At 42.1% G+C, this 22,678-nt stretch overlaps 1 protein-coding gene across 1 annotated transcript in view; it reads left to right on the top strand.

The window, feature by feature from the left end:
- AFF3 (AF4/FMR2 family member 3) overlaps positions 1–22,678 on the top strand; it is a 345,664-nt gene that overhangs the window by 62,614 nt on the left and 260,372 nt on the right. The window contains 1 exon segment of the mRNA XM_019471217.1: positions 2,318–3,121. Coding sequence (XP_019326762.1) covers positions 2,318–3,121 — 804 coding nt within the window.

The following is a 22,678-nucleotide window of genomic DNA, read 5'->3' on the forward strand; positions in this document are numbered from 1 at the left end:
ACAGATCTGAAATTAGGCTTTTATTTACTTCCCATCCAAATAGCAGCCATCAGAAAGAATGGACCTTCTGTTAGGGAAGTTGGACTTTCCAGGGGCAAAACTTGCACATAAATTCTCTTACGTTCACGGACCTAGAGGCAGCCAGGTGGAGAGCTGCCCCACAAGCTGTCTGTGCTGTAGGAGACTTGTGGGTGTCAGGAGCCCTGTTCCATTTGGTGGTCCTTGTCGCCATGCTCCTGGCAGGGAAGGAAGCCTCACACACACAGGCTGGCTGAATCAGGCTGGGTGCAGGCCCAAGGGCAGATCTCCCTCCCTAGAGGGAAGTTGGAAACACATCTCTAGAAGGTATCTACACGAGGTGGAGGATCCACTGGAAGCATAGAAGAGATCCACTGGGTAAAAGGGAAATTTTCTGTGCCTTCCGGAAAGTAATTCTGCTGGTCAAGGCGAAGCCCAAGTGTAGAAGCCATTTCATTTACCCCAGGAGACACGAGTGTATCTCCAACCTTCTTTCTTTTCAGATGTATGTGATGCTTCCCACTTTGAAGCCTCATTAATAGTTTCCTCTTCTTTAGGACATGGATGTGATTCCTGTGAAGGGAAGGAACACCCTTTTTTTAAGCCACTTGTTTTCTGTGAATTAATGCTTCATATTTCTTTTCGTAGCAGGTTATTGTCCTTGTGACAACAACAGCTGCATACGCAGAGAAAAGATCAGGCTGTAGTGGCTGAGCCATCTTATTCCAAGTTTGCAAAGCAATGATTCGGATGCAACACTTTTGAGTTTTTCCCTTCCCAATTCCCTTCAGTATTTATTATTGGTATATATTAAACTCTGTTAGCATTGTAACAAATGCATATCAGAAAGCTAGCTGTAATGTATTTTACATAGTTACAAGGTAATGTCCTTGAAATTTGAGGGGACAAGTTTCAAGCAAGACAGGACTGCTTCTACTGTCTGACTTAGGAATGCTTCCACTGTAGTCCTCTGAAAATTAGCATGTGGCAATCACTGCACTCATGTACAGGGCATTTTTGCTTGGATTCAGGTTTTTTAATAGGAAACTCTAAAAAAAAGATTCTGAACTGGGGGAGTTTCCCTTATGTTTTTGTTTGAGTGACTCAATTTTATTTGAAGGCTTAAAAACAAAAATACCCCCAATTTTCCAGAGTAACTGATGTTGCTGCTACATTTTTCGTATTTTTTATATAACTTTAACTGGGTTTCTCCACTCCCTTTGCTCCCTTCTTTCTCCTTATTTCTGTTTTCCTCTAAAACTGGGAGTCTTGAGATGAAAGCTTGGCCTTCTGAGATGAATGGGAGTTTTCCCATCCAGACCCCGTGTCTGGAAGAGAGAAAGGAGAACACCACTGGCTCATTACTGTCTTCCTCTGAAAACTTAAAGCAAAGAACATCACATGCTTGAATCTTGGCAGGTTTTAGAAAAATCTTTGCTGCATAAATGCTAATGATACACCCTTTTGCTTACAGTGGCTTTTTAAAGCAAGAGTTTTCAATCTTTTCCAGCATGTTTTATTTGCTTGTTTTATTTCTTTTTGGAGCTTCTGCCTTTTCAGTCAGGAAGTAAATGGATGATTTTAAAGACAATGATGAATCTTAGAGGGGAGGGAGGGTGGCTGTGTTCCCCCTGCTGCACACAGCAAGCACTAGGCAATGTGAAGCATTTGGGGGGTTCTGTTCACCTTTTTTTTTAAAGAGGAGAGTGCCCTGGAGTGAGCATCCTGACAGTACTTTCAAAGAAGGGATATAATCATCTGTAGTTTTCCCATTGTCCCACGAGCTGTCTTCAAGTCACCTCAGAGTATTTGGTTGGCTTAGACTGGTGAGTTCATTCAGTGCTTACACTGGATGTCGTGTGGCTTCCCAGATGCTATGTGAAAACTTAGGCAGGCAGAGAAGGAAATTGGGAGTGCAGTGTTTTCATTCATGGCTGAAGGAGAGCTTGCACTGGGCTATAGGAAAAGTTTTATCATGGTCAGATTTAATCCAAACCATTCTGTGTAGTTGCAATAATAAATTTTCTAGTTTCCAGGTAATATACTTTAACTACAGTGTGATACCAGTGATAGATTTCTTTTTTTATATACTCTAAGGCCCTTTATAGCTTTTCCAGTTCAGGGTAGATTTAAGATGTTGACAAGTGTCTTCAGAGACAATAAGGATTTTCGATTTCATCCCTCAACGCCACTGCTGAATAAGGCAGTGCTACTTCAGTAAGGATTTCAGCAGAAGCATGCAGGGAATTTTGTTTTTCTTACGTTGACTGTTGCAGAACATTTGATTTTTGTTTTGCAGACTAACAAGGGGGATGAGCTCTCGAATCGCATCCAGAATACGCTGGGCAACTATGATGAAATGAAAGACTTGTTAACTGACCGATCAAACCAGAGCCACCTTGTTGGGGTTCCAAAACCTGGGGTTCCTCAGACGTCTCTCCCCAAGCTGGATGAACATCTTATTGCAGACTCGAGACCGCCGCCTCCTCCTCCCATTTCCAGCACTACTTCTTCCACACCAGCAGCCCTATCTGCCCAGCAGAGCAAAAGCACCACGATGGGTTGGCAGAAGGCCGGGCACAATGCTGCTTCGGATGGCCAGCAGAGAGCGAGCAAGCATGGGCACCGGTCGCTGGAGTCACACAAGGGTGACTTCAAACTGACGAACCAAAAATCCAGTCTGGAGAAACTAAAACGCTATGCATCGAGTCCCACCTCCTCCTCCTCCTCCTCCAACACTGCCCAGCAAAGCTCACTGAGGGCCACACTAGGAGACAACGTCAACAGAGTGCAGCAGCCGGCAAAGCTCAACTGTAGCTCGGAAGGAGGAGCTCAAGCGCAAGAGAGGCCAGCAAAGCATGGTGGCGGGCACTGCGTCCAAAACTTTCCGCCCTCTCTTGCTTCGAAGCCCAGTTTGGTTCAGCAGAAACCAACAGCTTATGTAAGGCCGATGGACGGTCAAGACCAGGCTCCTGATGAGTCTCCAAAGCTGAAGTTACCAGCAGAGACGACCAAGTCGTATAGGGGAGTGCCTTCTAACAAGCCTGATTCGGCCAGGACCAAGTCAAAGATAGCCAAGTTCAGCATTCCTAAGCAAGAAGAGGTAAGTGTTGTTATGCTTTTTATGACGTACCCCCTTGGATGGATGGATGATGCCTTAGAACTGCAAATTGCATCTGTCTCTCTACACATTTTTAACATATTAATTTGCATGTTGAATTTTTTTTTTAACATTGGCATAGTATATTGCAAATAGCAGCCTCACAGTAATGTAAAGATATCTCAACAGTGAAATGCTCACTGTCTTCAGGACCATAACACTTCCGACAATGGCACATTTTCAGGTAGTATATATTATTTCACTGCCTTTACTTCCTCGGTGTCCACATATAAAGCCTGGATATTTTTAATTATTTCTTTTTTTTTTTTCTCCTAGGCAGGTGTATTACTTCTAACTGTTCATATTTCATTGACTTCTTTGGCAATGATTAAATGAAATGTTTGTGATCAGAAGTAGTTCTGCCATCCTCAATGATGTCAAAGTAATTTTGCAATCTAAATAAATTACTTAAACAATATGAAATTTGTGGAAATTTCTCTTCTCCCAAGTAACTAGCGATAGGACGAGAGGAAATGGCCTCAAGTTGCGCCAGGGGAGGTTTAGATTGGACGTGAGGAAAAATGTCTTTGCTGAAAGAGTGGTTAAACATTGGAACAGGCTGCCCAGGGAAGTGGTTGAGTCCCCATCCCTGGAGGTATTTAAAAGACGAGTAGATGAGGCAATTAAGGACATGGTTTAGTGGGTGGTGGTGTTGGGTCGACAGTTGGACTCGATGATCTTAGAGGTCTTTTCCAACCTCAATGATTCTATGATTGCATGATTCTATGAATAGAAGAGAATACAGCAGTGAGACTCTCCTTTTAGTTCATAGTATCTGATTCTGTTTCAAACCAATTTCTGAGAAGACTGAGGTTTGCTTCCTGAAGAATCACCATCTGTAGAAACCCAGCCATGCTACAAATATGAGAACATGTCTGAAAAAGCTTCTAGACAACATTTCTGTTATCAGCAGTAGATATGAAAGATTTCTGCTTGGACTTATTTTATGTTCATTTATTTCACATTCTGTTTATGCAAGTAGGACACCTTGCGTTATCACTTACAGAGTCTGTGATTTTCTGTTTGATCTTTTTGGATGGGGAGGAAATAGTTGGTTTTGGCAGAATAAAGGGTGATTTTTTTTTTTTCTGGGGCGTATTCAGAGGCATGTATGCCAATAGAAAGATGGTCACATCATTCTCTTGTGCAAATTAGTAGAGCTCCCATGACTTAAACAATTTATAGTATTTATAGGACTAAACAACTCTATTTGGCTGAATCACCATGACTTTCTCAGAGCAGAGACAATGATTGTTTACTCTTATTTGACAGCTGTGGTGTGTCTTGAGATGTTTTAAGTCTTAACATTTTTGTTTCTGGCATTGTTAAAGGAGAAGAAAAATCTAATTTTTGGTGGAGTTCTCTGGCCTCTTAATGCCTGTTTGTAAGAAATGGAGTTGACTGTTGTATTCCCCCTTTGGTTCGGTTTGGGAGAGAAATCTCTCTGGAAGCAATTACTTCTCTCAGCTCTTTTAGGCATTATACCCATGTGGTTTTTCTCTAAGTTAAAGTTCCATCAGTTCCAAACAACACATAGGTGATATGTTGTTCCTGAAAAGGGGTTGTTTTAGGCTCTTAAGCCAGATTTGATAAGCAAATTTAGCATTCACAAACTGCTGTAATTGTGCAGATAGATCATGTAATGGCAGATACTAATATCCATTTAGCTATTATTACCACTTTCAGACTTGTGCCTCTATCTGCAAGTGGGAAGTATTGTTAGAATTAAAGATGCCTGTGGCAATTGTCTGGATCTTTCAAATTTTCCCCCTTTACATGTATGCAATACTCTAAGGACTAGTTTGGAAAGCAGTTTTGATAGGCAATCATTTGTCTGAAATTCAGGATTTACCATTTGCATTCCAAATTCGCCTACCTCAGGAAAGAAAGCTTTCATTTGTTGTATGTAATCCATGCCGATGCATAAGGGTAAATTTATACTGCAGTTTCTAGACATGTAGAGACATGTAGACACGTATTTGAGATTGCTTTAAACTAACTTGCTTAGCTACTGATGGCAATGTAGGCTATGGTAGGAGAGAGTGGACTGCAAGGTAGCTACTGAAGTGTTCACAGATTTTACGGGATGCAGTATTAATGAAACAGTATTTGATAACATGATATAAACATTTAACTGAAGTTGAAGGAGGTGGGCAAAAAACATTGTCTGGTAGGTTATAAAAGAGGTAAGTGATTACAAAAAATGATGGACAAATGACTCAGAAGAAAAATAGTAAGTACTACAGGTGATGGGGTTTGAAACGGGAGCTAATGAAAGACAATGTTTAGATCTCATGTTGGAGGGCTGAGAGTCCTGGTGATAAAAGTGCCCAGCTTTTTTTCCTTTATCTTGACATTTCCTTTGTTCTAACATTTTCCATCCCAAGTGGCATAAGATGAAATTGGTAACCCACTGGTATTGCTACAGGGAGAAATATTGACCAAGACTGAAAGTTTTTTCAGTCAGTCTTGCCTGATCCACCCTCCCTTTAATTTTCAATCATACTTCTTTTTATTTCAAAATGTTTTTCCATTCTTGTTATTTGTATCATACATCTCCTAGTACAGTTTTGTAAGAATTTCCATGCGTTTTTTAAATTTCTGCTTTCAAACTCATAAAACTTCTCCTTTGCATCAAATGTTCACTGTCCCCTATTAGGGATAGAAGTTTTAAGCAGCTTTCAGCACAAAAGCTATCATGGTCCTGTGAACATTTGCAGGCAAAACTTGTTCAGGGTGGGGCTAAAGGTGATGGCCAGGAAGGACTTTGTATCCCTAGTGGCCATGGGAAGAGCAGAGATGCCATATAGGATGATAGTGAGGGAAAGCAGGCTGACAAGTAGGATACAACAGTGTCTGGGAAGCTATATGGAAACAGAAATGAGAGTGGCAGAAAACTGCCTAAGAGCAGCCAGGAGAATACGGGAAGCAGGAGAGGGGCAGAAAGCTTGGGGATAGGGTATCTGGAGCGCAGGTGGTGGACTGAAGCTTTATGTCTGCTAAAATAAAAGGTGTGTGGCTGAGATGGACTAGGTAGGGCAGTTAGTGTGCTCTGGGGGTTAGTGTAGGCAGCACCATGAGGTGTTGCTGGCTCGTGGTCAGCTTGTGGTCCACCAGGACCCCCAGGTCCTTCCCTGAAGAGCTCATGTCCAGCCAGTCAGCCCCCAGCCTGTACTGGTGCTGGGGTTATTCCTCCCCCGTTCAGGAGTTTACATTTTCCCTTGTTGAACTTCTTGAGGTCCCTGTCGGCCCATTTCTCCAGCCTGTTGAGGTCCCTCTGGATGGCAGCACGACCCTCTGGTGTATCAGCCACTCCTCCCAGTTTTGCATCATCTCCAAACTTGCTGAGGGTGCACTCTGCCCCATCGTCCAGGTCATTAATGAAGATGTTAAACAGTATTGGCTGTGGGGTACACCACCAGTGGCTTTGTGCCACTGATCACCACCTTCGGGACCACTTTTATAGCCTTCACTTTCTGTCTGCAGGCCTAATTTCGTCATTACACACTTTTTTTCTACTTTCAGCTCTTAAAATGTGTTCATAGTGATACCATGGTCCAAAGCCTATACTTTTCAACTTGGCCTTGACAAGTTCTACAGCTGCTTAATTGAACTGAAAATGGAACTGCAGGAGGCTGTAAGGGAAAAAGATGCAAATACGGGAAGCAAGATGTGAGTGCAGGGTGTAGGTGTAAGATAAAACATGAGACTCAAAGGAGGAAAAACTGAGGGGCAGGGGGCAGGGGAGAAGCTGCCAAGCCTGACCAAGTAGAGAAGTGAATGGTGAGAAATGACCATTTCCCCAGTTCCTGCAGCGTTGGGGCTGTTGAGGTCCTCTGGATGGCAGCACGACCCTCTGGTGTATCAGCCACTCCTCCCAGTTTTGCATCATCTCCAAACTTGCTGAGGGTGCACTCTGCCCCATCGTCCAGGTCATTAATGAAGATGTTAAACAGTATTGGCTGTGGGGTACACCACCAGTGGCTTTGTGCCACTGATCACCACCTTCTGGACCACTTTTATAGCCTTCACTTTCTGTCTGCAGGCCTAATTTCGTCATTACACACTTTTTTTCTACTTTCAGCTCTTAAAATGTGTTCATAGTGATACCATGGTCCAAAGCCTATACTTTTCAACTTGGCCTTGACAAGTTCTACAGCTGCTTAATTGAACTGAAAATGGAACTGCAGGAGGCTGTAAGGGAAAAAGATGCAAATACGGGAAGCAAGATGTGAGTGCAGGGTGTAGGTGTAAGATAAAACATGAGACTCAAAGGAGGAAAAACTGAGGGGCAGGGGGCAGGGGAGAAGCTGCCAAGCCTGACCAAGTAGAGAAGTGAATGGTGAGAAATGACCATTTCCCCAGTTCCTGCAGCGTTGGGGCACATGAAGTGATGAGCACTTCTGTGTGACGTTTTAGTTTTATTTTGAACATCACGTGACTATAGGCAACTTCAAGTTCCACAGAGAAAACCAGGAAACAAGAATATATTGTTATAAATCTCCTGATTTGCAAGTCCACTTACTAATGCATTCAGGTTGAGTCCTCTGTTTCCATGCACTTGCATTTAGCTTATAGTACTTTCCAGAGTCTATCAGTATAGCTAATACCTATGCACTTTCATTTGTGTTTACCAGTTTGAAGGAACCATCAGTGGAAAAATAAACACATAATGAAACAAAGTTAAGTCTCCCTGTAAGAACTGAAGAATAAGAAGCAATGTCACGCAAAGTGTGTGTGTCTTCAGCAGGGTACAAAATCCTCTTCTGTACATCCCTTGAGGTTTTCAGAGAAACAGGGCACAAAGTTGGCTGCAGTACAATTATTATTCACTGGAAACAAAATCACTTGAATACAAATTATAGACCATTACTTTTCAATACATGAAAAAGGTTGATTTTTAATGTAGTTCAATACCTCATTTAATATTTTTAATCAATTTTGGAAAGCCTTCAATATCTTGACACAGACTGAAGTTTATAATTTTTTTTTAATTGTTTTAATGACAATAACTTGCATAGACCTGTGTGTAGAAAAGTAGCAGTTACTCATTTGGGAATTTAATCTTTAGGAGCCAGGTTCATCAGTGTTAATTAGAATCCATACCCAACTTCCCCGTCCTTCCAAAATTATCATACTGCTCTGTAGAAATAATAGCTCATCATCTCAAGTACTGCTATTTCACATTTTGAACTACTTAGAAATTATATTGCTGTAGGTAAAAACCCACTGTACTGGATAGAAGGGAAGAGAAATTTGATACCAGGGTATAGAGGAAAAGAGGCAGGAAAATCAAGTGCCTCTCTTTTCTAAAATTGTGTTGAGTGAGACAATAAGAAAAACCTAAGATGGCAAATCATGTTCTTTATATCTGAGTTCTGGTTTTGAATTTCATCTTACAGGCTGCATGCTGCTTTTTTATTACATTGAAGAAACCTTATCTGTTGTCCTTTGCTTACCTCTCTAAGGGTTATGGAGCAAGGAAACCAAGGTTGTATTCAAAAATGACTAGCAGTCTAATGGTAAAAAGGATAGATTTGGTTCTGTTGAATTTGGGAACACATTTATGTGAAATGTAGATAAGGTCATCATGAGGACATGTTCTTATTCCACTTCACGGAGTACTCACACAACTTCTGCAGCAGAAGTTATGCACAATAGACTAAATGTTGAATTTTTTTTTTTCCCCCTTTTTTCCCTGGTCTTACTCAGGCAAATTCCTATTTGCCTGGATAAGATACTCTCTGCAGTCATTCTCGTTCGAGTGGCTATATATAGCTATCAGCATCTGGCACACGCGCTAGCAAGTGTTCTTTAAATCTGCAATCTTTTTTTCACCTATCAATCAGTTCTATCCCCATATATTAATGGAAAGCAAAAAAACCCCACAACTCTTTCCTCCCTTTCTTCCCTCTCTCTGAAAAACCCCTCAGAAATACGGACTTTATGTCAGTAATATGTTCAAAACCAGACTGTTTTAAGGAGAGCTTTGGTGCATAGCGTGTACAATAAGTAGTTCCGTTCCAGTTTAAAATTGGAGGTGGAAGTTCATGTGTGAAAAAACAAGTGCAGCTACACCTCACTTCACAACAGAAGCTCCAGCGTAGACTAAATTGGGAAGATGGTCATGATCAGTGCATGCTTCCCCTGGAAATACCGCATATCTGGATCTACAGGAAAGTACAGGCGAGACAGTGTCTCGCGAGGAAGGAAAAGGGTTTAGAGGAGATCTGCATAAGTGCTTTTCCTCAGGGGCAGGACACCACCTTCCCCTTGCTGCGATGGAGCCTGTTGAACTGTTGCAGGACTAAGAATTGAATGCAGGTTTTTCTTCTCTGCTTCCCAGGGTGTTCAGTTCTGTCCCAGAAAGGCAGAAGTGAGAATAGAAGAGCAGTTGAAGATGCATTTAGATAAAAAGGGAGGGAGAGATTGAATGCATTAGCAAGAAGGTCCAGACTTCTTCCGGCACCGTTCTAGGATGCGCCCAAAGAGGCTAGAGACATAAACGCAGAATTAAGTGTGTTGATACTCCTCTACCATTTATCAACTTTATTGAAGAATTGCAGTGCTTGAGAAGCCAGTTAGCAATCACAGCACTCGAGTACTGTAAGTACTGTAAGTATGAGCCAGTTGTAGATGTTTTCTTTCCCAGATGTTCATGGGAATGAGGTAGCAAGCTGCATTTACAAGAAGACACAGCTCAATTCATCCCTGTAATGGCACCACTGACCTTCCCCACAAATAAAGGATGTTTTCCCACATTAAACAGGAAGAACTGGACAACAAGAGCAGTGTGGTGCAAAGATCCCTGCTAGTCGTGCGTTATTCAGGACCTTCGAGTGTGTCTGTGGGAGGGCTGTGCATTACTGCCTGTTTTTATGTAGGAGAATTCAACAGACCAGGACTACAAAGAAAGTGTGTATTAAATAGGCAGAGCGGTGTTTGAAGCGCTCTTAACAAACACAGCGGAGACCACAATGCGCAAAGATGGATTTTCGGTATAGTTTTCAAATTGCAACACAAGCCTCTGCCTTTCTCGCATTCTGCAGTCGCCGAGGCACACAGCGACTGTGTGTGTGGGTAGTTTCATTGAACACAGTGGGCCTAATCTCTCCAGTTATTCTTGCATGGCAGCTCTTGTGGAAGGAAAATACTGTTTAGACACCTTTGCTTGACTTCTAGAGCTCCCTAGTTTAACTGTTTCTACCCTCAGTGAAACAAGTTTCTTTTCCCTTTTGAATTAAATATCAAAATCTTTTTCTGGGAAAGCACTAGCAAAACTTATCTATAGGCTTTTGAAAATCAAGATTTTATTTACATAGAGGCTAAAGTTTTCTGTATGGACTGATTACCATATGGTATGTGCTATGCATTTGTTGCTATGGTGAATCACTTGTTGTTCCTCATTGTTTTTCACTGGTAGAATGACTATCATCAGAGAAAAATCTCTTTAAACTGGATGTAAACTTATGATTGTCAAGGGAATTCCTTAACGTATGCACATGCCTTTTTGCAACTTTTCCCTGAGATTTTTTTTTTTCCTAATTATTGAAAAAATATTTTGAGCAGTTCATTGAGGTCTCTCATAAGTCAGATCCTCCCTTTGGTAAAACTGTCCTTTCTATCTTTTCAAAAGTTGGAAAAGTAACCACTTTTGGGATAAGGAAAGCTCAATGGATGCAAGAATATAGTTCGTTGTGAGAAAAGTGTATTCCTCTTGCCTTCCTCCCCCCCCGAGTGGATACTTTGGTTTATGAATCAGCTCTGGAGTTGATACAAAAGTGCATGCATAAAAATGTCCACAACCCTGTATAATTGCTTCTTTAGTTCCTTTTGGTAAGCACTAAAGTTACTGATGAAGGAAATAAGATTTCTAGAACTAAAAAAAACAGTTTTTAATCGCACATCTTGTCTGATTTTTTTGAATCCATTGTAGTGCTTATGATGATGATAACTGGATGTAATAAAAATCCTCCCTACCAGAAACAAAGTAGTCTAATAGACCTCCTTTGTGAAGTGCGCCTCAGAAGATACATGGCATTGCTATCGCTTTTCCGCCTTTGGCCCCATTAACATGGATTGCTCCCAGGCCTGTAAGGGTATTCAGCGGTTGGAGAAAGTGGTCCTTTCCTGGATGTGGCTGCAGGAGCTGTGCGCTGCGGCACGGCGCTCCTGCAAGCACAAGAAGCTGTCCCCAACACGAGGTTTCGGCTGAGCATCTCCTCCCCATCTGTTTCGTGGCTCCTTGAACAAAGGAGTGCTTAGAAAGGGTTAGGGTACAGACAGAAAGCGAGGGTGGGCTTGCTGTGGATTTCAGGTTACCAGAGAAATACTTAGACGCACTCTGCTTCTCAGACCTTACATTGCACAACGCTAGAGCGTTATATCAGTGTGCAGTCAGGTGTGGAGTCCAAGCCCTCGTTGCTCCTGCAGAGCAGTTATTAATGCCAACTCACATTCTCCTTTGCAATAATTATAGCAGGGCAGAGCATTTGTGTCTACTCTTTGTCTTCACAGCAATGTACAAGGGATCATGTAGGATGTAAAGGTGGTTTAGGATTTTTTTTTTTTTTTTAAATATCCATGAAAAATATTTTACTGCTTTGTTCTGTAGTTTCCCCAGTCTTTCATGAATCAGAGTGACATGAAACTGTCACCACTGAACATACTCACGGGGGCCAATTATGACTGATGAGCAAGAGAACCAAAGGAAAATACAGCGAGCTTCACAGATCACTGTTAATTCCAGCTAAATAAATAATGTATATGTGCCACTTGATGTATAAGGTTAAAGAGGTCAGACCTCCAGTAATTGTTGTAAATGCATCCAGCCAGGCCAGAAGCAGTTAAATTCTTTATTGTTGGTCACATATTCACTTACAGTAAATGAAGACAAATATACCCTTAAATATCTGCATGTAACATACTTTATTCACCCTGCACGTCGTAAAGTTGTCATTTCCGTAGCACTTCTGAATATGGAAGATCTATCCCTGTGGTATCACAAAATAGCTTCCTAGAAAAGTAATTAACAGAAGGCTTTTTTTTTTTTTTTAAGTTCAGAAAAGATAAATAACGTAGGCGTCTGATTTCCTGTCACTCTTGGTTAACTTTGTATGAAAATGGATAGCTTCCAAATTAAAGCAGGCACCGGCCTGTCTGGAGAAAAATGCATCTGTAAAGAAATGTGTACATTATGTATTCATGTCGTTTCAAATCTCTTAATTGTATTTTATATATATAACAATCGCATGTTCTGAAATATGGTACCTTTTTTACTTCATGAGTTAAAACCAGCATGCCAGAAAGGCTGAGGTTGCTTCTCACATGGTTTAGGATAAGCATTTCCTTTCCCAAATTCCCTCATACATGCCCCACTCTCTTCCCTCCCCACCAGCATGTTTCTCTGAGCTATGGAGGCTCAGTGTGAGGTGGCTTTACACCACATTTTATTCAGAAGATAAATACACAAAAAGCATTCAGGCCAGTGAGCCACAGGGTCAGGAATATTGAGATCCAGGATTTTCTCTCAGAACCAAAAATTGCTATTCGTATTCCTCTGCATTTACTGCAAATGGCTGTAAGGGAAGCTTGTGTAGCTAGAAAGAGAGGAAAGCAGAGAGTATTTCTTGTTAACTCTTATCACTAACACATGTTTAAGGAGCTCTCTTTGCTTTGTAACTATTTTGAAATGAGATGTTGAAGATGATGGGTTTTTTTCCCGCACATGCTAGAGATTATTAGTATTCAAATACCAGCAGCGTAATCTATTGTTAATCAAACATTGCATTTATTTAAAGCTAGTTGTACAACTGCATTCAGATGCAGAGGCAGGTACAGCTTTATGTGACTGCTACAACTTCTAGACCTGAAGTAGAAAAGGGGAAGACAGCTGTGAGATTATTGATTACAAACACGGTCAAAAGCAATATTAATACAAAGTATATAGAATGGCCATGATTTGGCAGTTATGCATTATTTTCTCTAAGAGGTTCTCCGATTTTAATTACAATCTCAGGGACATCTGATACAAGAAAACATATTATCAGAGACATCTGATACAAGAAAACATATTAGCTGGTTAATTTCTGATTTCATGGAAGTAGCGGTCCAGAGCGGAAGTATGCTGTCTAGAAAAAAGGCATGGGATGGAGGACCAAGTGCAATGTGAGAGGGACAGTTTGAAAAATACCGTAAGCAGATAATGAATGTCTTTCGTGCACCAAATCGTAAATGTTTAGCATGCAGGAAAACTTAAACATACATAGATAGAGAGGACATACGAATGAGCTGGGCCCCATAAGAGTGGAGGAGTCTGAGAAAAGAATTATGTGGGAGCCTAAAGAGAAAAGAATGAAATTATGCTTTGAGAAACCCACCGAAAAGGAGGGGTTAGTCACGGTCTAAATTTTTGTCCTCATGGGAGGACCAAATGCAATGTGAGATGGACAGTTTGAAAAATACCATAAGCAGCAGTCGTAATTTATGATAAAGTCTGCGTGCAAGATCTTTCAGTAGCTTAGAGATGGCTGAGCAGGCCCCAAAACTTTAGGGTTTTGCTGCAGTGTGTTTTTTCCCATGAGGAAGCCTTTGGGAGCACCCTTCCTTCCCGTGCAGTTCCTGCTCGCAGATAGGAATGGACCTATGTCCAGAGGACACCCCTGACAAAGAATCGAGCTGCACGATTGCGGTTATTTCTAAAGAAGCTTGCCCTCTCCCATGAGGACGAAAATTTAGATGGTGGCCATCACCTTCTTCACAGATGTGATATCACTGTTTCGGGAGGAAAATGCATTACTCATCTCCCCCCATAAGCAATATGGCAATATGCACAAAGCTGGGCTTGGGTGTAGATGTAGCTTCTGTGGGAGGTGGAAGAGGCAAAACCTCACGCTCACATAGCATGTCCCAAATGTCTGTGAACAGCCTCTACACAGAGCTGACATCTTCCGAAACACAGCAGGTCTTTTTTTTTTTTTCCCCACTGAGAGGGTTTATAGCTTCTGATAATATCTGTTGCATTCTCATCAATAAACCAAAAATGCTGTGTCTTTTACTACTGTAATCTCTTCCATTCAGGAGTTTCAAAGCTCTTCGTAAGCATTAATGACAACTCTGAAAAGAATATATTAAATCTGGTTACAGAGGAGTTAGCTGAGGTGCAGGTGGATGGGGACACCGTTCTCGATGGTGCCACTGGCAGCTATGCCGCAGACCGGGCGTGCTCCCCTTGGCCCTGCTTGCCAGTGGTCCAGGCTGAGGGACCAGCTGGAAAATGATGCAGGAGGCTGGGGTAGAGGACAGGATGGTGCACCCAGATCGTGCACCTCATCCCGTCCCCAGACTGAGGCTGGACATGCTTGCGGCTAGCCACAGGCTCAGAGCAAGCACAGCCAGGGTGAATCGGTGTCAAAGCAGAGAGCAAAACTGAAGAGGCTGAACCCCCAATTCTGTGTTCTGGTTTGTGCTACAGCTTGCCGTGTAGCAGAGCGGCACATGAAACTCTTCCATAACCTTGCGCTGGAAATGGAAGTTAACACAGAAGCATAAGTAAAGGCTTCTTGCTAAACTCTGAATTAATGTTTCTCACTGTATTTCTTCCTATCATTTAGGTCACTTGAGGCAGAGACAGTTCCTGAGTTATTATGTCACTTACGGTTTACCACTTCCATCTGAGTTACTCACCGCATGTGTTCCACTAGAAATTAATAGGAGTTTTGCCATTGCATTCAGTGGTAGCAAGATCAGGGTTTGACAGGGATGAATATTTCTTTTCTACATTGTATGAACTTCCTTTGGTCAAGAAGATATTGCTTGAGGGAAGATGGTCTTTTTTCTTCACTCTTTCTTTGTTTTGTTCCAGAAATGGAGATGTAATACTTGTGGTTGTTTTTTGACATCGTTATTACTTTGAAGAAAGTCAGCAATAGTAATACAGAATATCAGTCAGTGGCAGAAGGTGGCATTTGAATTCAGAAATGCTATGCTGCGTTAATCTGTTAACTTTAAGACATGTCTTTAGAGCATCAAAGGAGCTTCTTGACCAGTCTGAGGTGCTTGAGTAATTTTTTCTCTCTTGTAATTAAAGTTTCTAGCTCCCTGTTCAGAATCAGTTTCCTCACCAACTCTTCAGTGATTACGTGAGTGATTTCCTGACAGTTGTACATTAGGAATTATGGCATATCCTTGCACATAACTTCCAGAACTATCGCAATACACAGAGAAGAGACCATAAAACACACCGAATGGGGATTTCTCAGATATGCTAATTGCTGCTATATAAAGAGCATGGGATGAAGACCTGACACAGAGGAAGTTCAACTAAAAAGTACCTGCCACAAATCTTTGGAGGTTCACGGAGGAGCGAATCCTGCTGCTGCCACTTCACGGCAGAGCTCCGCTGAGCGAAGCCTTTGTAGCTCAGCGAGTTCAGGCATGGAGGGCTGGCAGCTCCCTGCAGTCCCAGGTGGGGCCTGGGACAGGGGTCTGCCGCCTCCAGGAGCTGCTGCTGGCATCGGGGGGCCAGCGGGGTCGGCAGCTTTTCCAGTGCCTGGCATGGGAGCAACTCCCACCTGCTCGGCTCTTCACTGCCTGGGTGCGGTGCCCAGGCTGGGTTCTCGTCTGTCCTAAAATAGACCCAAATGCAGGCCTAATTTATTTCTCTTGAAATGGACTGGAACACAATTCCCACTCCCATCTTCTTGTCTATGAGCTTGGCTCTCAAAGTAAAGCTGCTGTTTTCCTTAGACTGGATTTTTGTGTGTTCAGAGCATGGGCTGGTCTACTAATGGACATCCATCCACCACCTCTTCCTTGAAGCTTATGTTTCTCATTCAGTGAGAGGAAGGTGCTGTCCATGTAAATGATCCTCCAAATTGTTTGCAAAATTTGTGCTAAATTGACATCCATGCCAAACTTTGCAAATGAGCTCCGTATTTGTAGAGCACTGCAAAATAACGTGCAGCGTAGAGGTTCAGCAAATGTGTTCAGCAAATGTGCTGTAACCAGGTGTGAGTTAGACTTTTGCAGCTTTTTTAAATGATACCTTTTACGCACTGACTACAGATAGGTATTTTTGCACTCGGTGGAATGGGGCTGGATCACTGAACTCATTTTAAGTAGGCCATTAAACATCACTGCTTAATAATGATTTTTAGCCATTGTACTTGAACCCTTTGCCTTTGGTTGACCCGGCAGACAGAAATCAAAAGTGCTGCACCCCAGCAGCTGGCGGCTGCTCTGCTGCTTCTACAGATATACCTATGCCCTTTTTTTTAAAACAAGTTTTCTGTACTGTCTGTGAAATGCCTGTCCTACTAAATATAATAATTAGTGTGGAAAGATGAAACCAAATAGTTATTATTCAATATATTCAATAATTTGAATATAGAATACTTTTTTTTTAATAAATCAACTAGACAAATCAAACAGTAGAGAAATGAAAAGTGCCCTGTGGGAAATTCAGCTAATGAACTGAAGAGTATCAGTTTCTAGACAGGCAAGAAAGTCTGCTTAATTTAAATAAATAAATTCAACTATTTGCCTCCTTATTTTAAAATCATGGTTTTGGGCATGATCACATAATATGAACAAAGTAACTTCAGTGCAGCCTGTGTAGTTTGAAACACCAAGCAAAATACAATTAACTTTAAAATGGCAAATTGTAATGCTATTAAAAAAAAAAATCTTCTGCCTTCCGGGTGTGACTATCTTCTAAATGTGATGATGTCACCCTGTGAGCCGTTAAACCGTTATCAATGAGCAGGCTGTGCATTTTCTAATGATTACTGTGGAGTTGAAAAAGACTCTATAATGTTCCTTCAGTTTGTTCATCATTTTTGTTTGATAATTGTCCTAAAAATCAATGCAGCTACTGAGTGCAGAAATTTGATTGAACCAAGAATAAATATAGGCAGCAATTTAGGCTGTTCTTACTCAATAGGAAAATGTCTTTGGATAATAAGTGGATTGCTATCTAAATTCATGAGTTCTTTTATGACATTTTGGGTTAAGCCTGAAATAGATTAATCTTTTTCTGATAAAGTTGCATAAGCTGTGATTTCTCCGGTGACCACATTTAATTGGATATTAAATAAAGTGCTTATCTTTACACCAACAGGTTTTACAGGCTGGATTTTTTTTTCCCCCGAACTGTATTTCACAGATTAAGTAACAAGTAGTAGGCACACACACAAAATTATTGATTAAACCATGATATGCTCAGATTAAAAATTAGACTGTTTTGATTCAGGTAGGCTTTTGAGGTGCATGACTGCAACTGAGGGTTAAATGCACAGGATAGAGGGAAACTGCAGGATGGTGCCAAGAGCCGTGAGGACAGGTCAGCTCTGCGTATTCTTCCTTTCCCACATATTCTTCAGCAAACGTACAGCGGGATGGTTTTCTGTTGGGTTTGACAAGAAGCTTAAATTCCTGATAACGTTTTTGAAAAGCTTGAGGTCAGGATTCATTATGCAAGGTGCTGTACAAGCACACAGCGAGAGGTATCCTGTGATAGAGCCTATCAGCCCTGGAAAGGCACAGGAAAGGTTAACAGGAACCTGGAAACTAAATTAACCTATCGCACCTGCAGAAAGGAGATAGGGACAATGTTGAGAGAAGTACCCAAATGGAAAAACATCGACGGTGTTCAGGAGGAGGAAGTCTTAATAGGGTGAGCAAAGACTGCACTTGGGAGGAAGAGTGAGACAAGGAGGAGGGGATGGAGAAGGTGAAGCTGAAAGCGCAGCCCAGCTGGTACAGGAGATGTTAGTCTGGTACTCCGCTTGCTGGAGAAGGTAGACCAACAAAAGGGCTCCAAAGGGGCAGAAGATAGTTAGGACTTGCTGCATTTCCTTTAATGATAATCAAGGATACTCTTTGGAGCTGAAAGGACACTTCTGTCCCAGAGAAGGGCAGGAGGTTGAAGGAATCTGGCTGGATGGCTCGGGCGCGTGTGTGAGATGGGTGGAAAGAAATACAGCAGCTGTGCAGAATGAGACGGGAGAGGAACCACCAGTGTGAGCCGGAGGCCTTACAGGGGGAGGAAATAAATGAAGACATTTGTGTTGACTAAGCTGCGCTAAAGCAAATGATGTGGAGTTCACGCTAATTACCATTTTTTCCCCACTGGTATGACATATTGTGAGTGTGAGAACAAATTGATGCCTCCCTATGTAATCAAGCCTACTTTTGACTTTCTGGGCATGGAGCTGGCTGTTGGTTTTCTCCTCATATATGGGACAAGAGAATTGCAGTAGTGCTCTGCAGCCTGCTCAGGAGCTTTGACAACCCTTTCCTGGTGGAATTGTTTTGACTTTGGCAAGATCAGCTGGGAAGAGGGGCGGTGTGGGGTTTTTTTTTTTCCTAAATAAAATTTACCCATTGCACAAAGCACGTAATTGTTCCAGAGCTAACGTCAGACTTGGAAATTGTAATTGCTCACTGAAGGCAACTTGCTTCCTACAGTGAGTCGGCAGAGGCTGGCAGTACTACAGGTGCCATTGCCACACAGGCTGCGGTGACTCCTGGCTGCTGGCATCGTTTGGCTGAGATTCAAGGCACAAGGTGTTAAAAATCCCAAGTGTGTTACTGAAAGATAAAAATGGAAAGTAGTTCCACCAAGTAATGGGGACATGCATAATGGCCTTGTGCTAATTTCAGTCTGGGGTCACTGGGCCCTCTCTTTTTTGAATAGTTGAAATAGCTGTGTCCAGATGATAAAGATGTTGACAATTATCTTCTCCATCCTCCAGAGACCACACAAAGCTAAGCCTTTTCCTATTACTTTCTCCTCATTTTCTTTTATTCCTGGCTTGTCATGACTTTTGACATTGGCATGAGGCTATTTTCTAGAGGAATTTCCTTTGCCTTCTTGGCTTTTGGTAATGTAAGCATTTTGTTAAGAATTTTTTCTTTGAAGCTGTATTGTATTGTTTTGTTAAGACTTTTTAGGACGGTGTTCTCTTTGCTGCCTCTCACAGAAGTCAGCTAGTAAATTAGCAGCCATTAGTTCCCCTTAGGCTTCAGAAAAACGGTAAATTACTTAAAGTTTTTCCCTGACTTGTTTTATTTCCAGTAAAACAAACATTCCAATAAAACACCAGGAAAGGGATGACAAGCTTCAGAGCTTGTGTTGGTTTTGGAGGCCAAGAGCTGGGTCAGGGGCTACATCAGCCCACAGCCATGTGCACTGGTTTCTGTGGCGAGGAAGGCTGAGCAGGGAAGTCTGGCAGCAGCCACTGCCTGCCCTCAGAGACAAGCCGGGATGCATCCCGGTGCCCAGCTGGGAATTCCCAGGGATGTCTGCCACCTCTTCTGTTAGCAAGCCGGCTGCAGCACTCCCTACACAGTTGAGGGTGAGGTAAACTATTATGTGACCAGCTTGGAGACTCTGGGACTTTTCTTAGCAGAGCTGTGTCTGTTTTTAAACCTTGTGCAAAAATACAGAGTACATAGGTAAGCACGTAGCGTACCCTTAGAGGCATGGTTTGCAAGGGTGCTGTTTGTGTGTAGACCTCATTTCTCCCATAATAAGTAGACCTGTGGAATTGTTCAAGGGGAGGCAGGTTTGTATAAATGTCTCTGCTCTGTCAGCGTGGCAGTGCTGAGACTGAAAAGGCAGTATCTAGACTAGCTCAAAATGTATGTATGTTGCATTTGTACATACCATGGACCAAGGCCACTACAGGTACAAATTGGCCTCATGCCACCAACACTGGAGATTTACCTCTTTATTTGCTGATCTTCTTTGCATTATTAGATGCAAAGAAGTCACCCAAATAAGTTCCCAGTGTCCATGCACCCTAACAGTAGTTTAATCTCTGGTTTAACAGCGAGTCTTTGTAAAATGCATGTACACAGATAGAGCGTTTCTAAATTGCCAACACAACAACAGAAGCTTAAGTGCAATTTTTATTCCAATAAAGATCTGATGAAATTATGCCTAACGGTCTGCAGACTGCACTTTTATATGCACTTGCAATGCTCCCATTGACTTCAACTGCTGTTGTCAAGGTGTTTCAGTACTACTGAGCTAAGGATCATTACCCTGTGCTATTACAATACATTAAACTAATGCTACCATTTTTCCACTGTAACAACAATACCGGGTGACTGAAGGCTACCTCCAACCCAATAACTTGCAATCAAATATTTGTTTCAGATTTCAAAATGCATATAAATTATGAAGCTTGACAAAAATGTCCAGATTTGACTAGCCCATAACGCCACCCTGGTCTTTAATTCTTTGCATACAGACAAAACAAACTTGGCACTGATGAACAGTTTGGAGATATTACTATTTTTAAGAACATGAGGATTTTAGTTTATAAGTAAGTTGAGTAAAACTACATTTGAACTAAGCTTTCCTTGACTTTCATGCAAACAGCGTTGGAATGATATATCTAGACTGTACATATCCCAACTCCCAAAGCTTGTGTCCTTCAAAAGCAAAATGATTCCCTGACTGCTGTTGATGCAGCATACACCAGGGAATACTCACACAAGTGTCCTGGAGCTGAGCTTAGTTATCTGATTTCTGATATTAAAACCAACCCACCAATTCTTCCTGAGTCCTGTTTGCTCTAATGTAACGGAAAACACTGTACTTAAGTGCTTCAGGGAGATAGCTTGGCAGAGATTAGTTTACTGGTTGCTAAGAAATTAATAATTTTAAATGCATAAAGGAAAGCAAATTCACCAATTATATAGCCTTTGCTACACTTTCTGATTGTTTGCTACTTCTTTATCTTTTTTTTACTGCCTAAAAAAAGAAAACAATAAAGAAAAGGAACAACTGCAAAAGGCTTAACAGTTGACTGATATTACCTTTATGATAAAGTGGACCACAGACTAGATGAAAAAAAAGAAGAAACCATGACCCTGAGTTCCCTTGGAAACCTCTGCAAACTCATCTTAAAAATGTACACACAACATCTGCCAGACAAACAGGAATGAGGACCTGATAACCAAAACAGAATCCAGATGTGCACAAAAATGGGCTTCTTGCTGTTTCTCCTATGTCACTTGCACTGCACGTCTACAGCTATGAGATATGCAAAAACATAGTTGATTCATATGGCAGGTCCTTTGGATATTGTTTACTCCCCAAAATCCTGGAGTTACTTGTTTATTGTTATGTGTTGATTGTCATTAACATAGGAAAGGCCCTTCACTGTGTCTGAAGTTTTCTGTGCCCTTTTCCTTTTAACAACCAGCTTTTGAGAGCCATTCTTCAAGATGAAAATATTGTTATGAAAGAACAAATAATAAAGTTACGCACAGATCTGGAAAACTGTGTTTTTCAAGACATCAGGCCAACAAGTTTCATTGCAAAGATGGTTCAAACACAGGGCTCATTCTAAAATGCCGAAGAATTTTGCTTGTGCAACAGATTCAGCCTTGACTGCAGAAGTCCTAATTTGGCCTCCTTTTTCTATGCATGCAAAGTTACAAATACAGAATCACCTGCTTGTGCACCTGTGCATCAAGTCTGATGCACACTTATTTTAAGTGACAGATTATCGCTGCCTAAGGTCTAGTACCCTGCACACCAGTACTGGCATTATAGATGTCTTCAAACATAACATTACCCAGGCAGTGTGACACCTCTCATGTCCCTTTCTGAACAGACAAGTAAAACAAGAAAGAAAAGGATTGGCTGGTGCAGGATCAGTGTAGGCCTGTGCAAGAGGACACTGCGTTGCAGCACTGGTTAGATTCAGGAGACCTGGGCTCCGTTTCTGTTGGGTATTCTCCCACTGCCTCTGGAGGGCATGGCCAGCTCTCTGTGTTTCCAGAGAACAGCAATAGAAGGTGGTCAGCTGCTATCCTTGAGACTGCACAAATCATCTTGTTAGTGTTGCCACGCTGGGTGAGAGTGGTAGAGGCAGCTGGAAGGTTAAAGGCAGTATCTTGTATTATCTGTGGCATGACAGATAGTGGCATGACTAACCTGATCTCCTTCTTTGACAAGATGACCCGCTTAGTGGATGAGGGAAAGGCTGTGGATGTTGTTTACCTGGACTTTAATAAAGCCTTTGACACTGTTTCCCACAGCATTCTCCTGGAGAAACTGCCTGCTCATGGCTTGGACGGGCGTAGTCTTTGCTGGGTAAAAAACTGGCTGGATGGCTGGGCGCAAAGAGTTGTGGTGAATGGAGTTAAATCCAGTTGGCGGCCGGTCACAAGTGGTGTTCCCCAGGGCTCAGTATTTGGGCCAGTTCTGTCTTACCTTTATCAATGATCTGGACGAGGGGATCAAGTGCACCCTCAGAAAGTTTGCCGACAACACCAAGTTGGATGGGAGTGTTGATCTGCTTGAGGGTAGGAAGGTCTACAGAGGGATCTGAACAGGCTGGATCGATGGGCCAATTGTATGAGGTTCAACAAGGCTCAGTGCCGGGTCCTGCACTTGGGTCACAACCCCATGCAGCACTACAGGCTTGGGGAAGAGTGGCTGGAAAGCTGCCCAGCAGAGAAGGACCTGGGGGTGCTGGT

This window comes from Aptenodytes forsteri, unplaced genomic scaffold, assembly GCF_000699145.1.
Source record: "Aptenodytes forsteri isolate BGI_AS27 unplaced genomic scaffold, ASM69914v1 Scaffold96, whole genome shotgun sequence".
Classification (NCBI taxonomy): Eukaryota; Metazoa; Chordata; class Aves; order Sphenisciformes; family Spheniscidae; genus Aptenodytes; species Aptenodytes forsteri.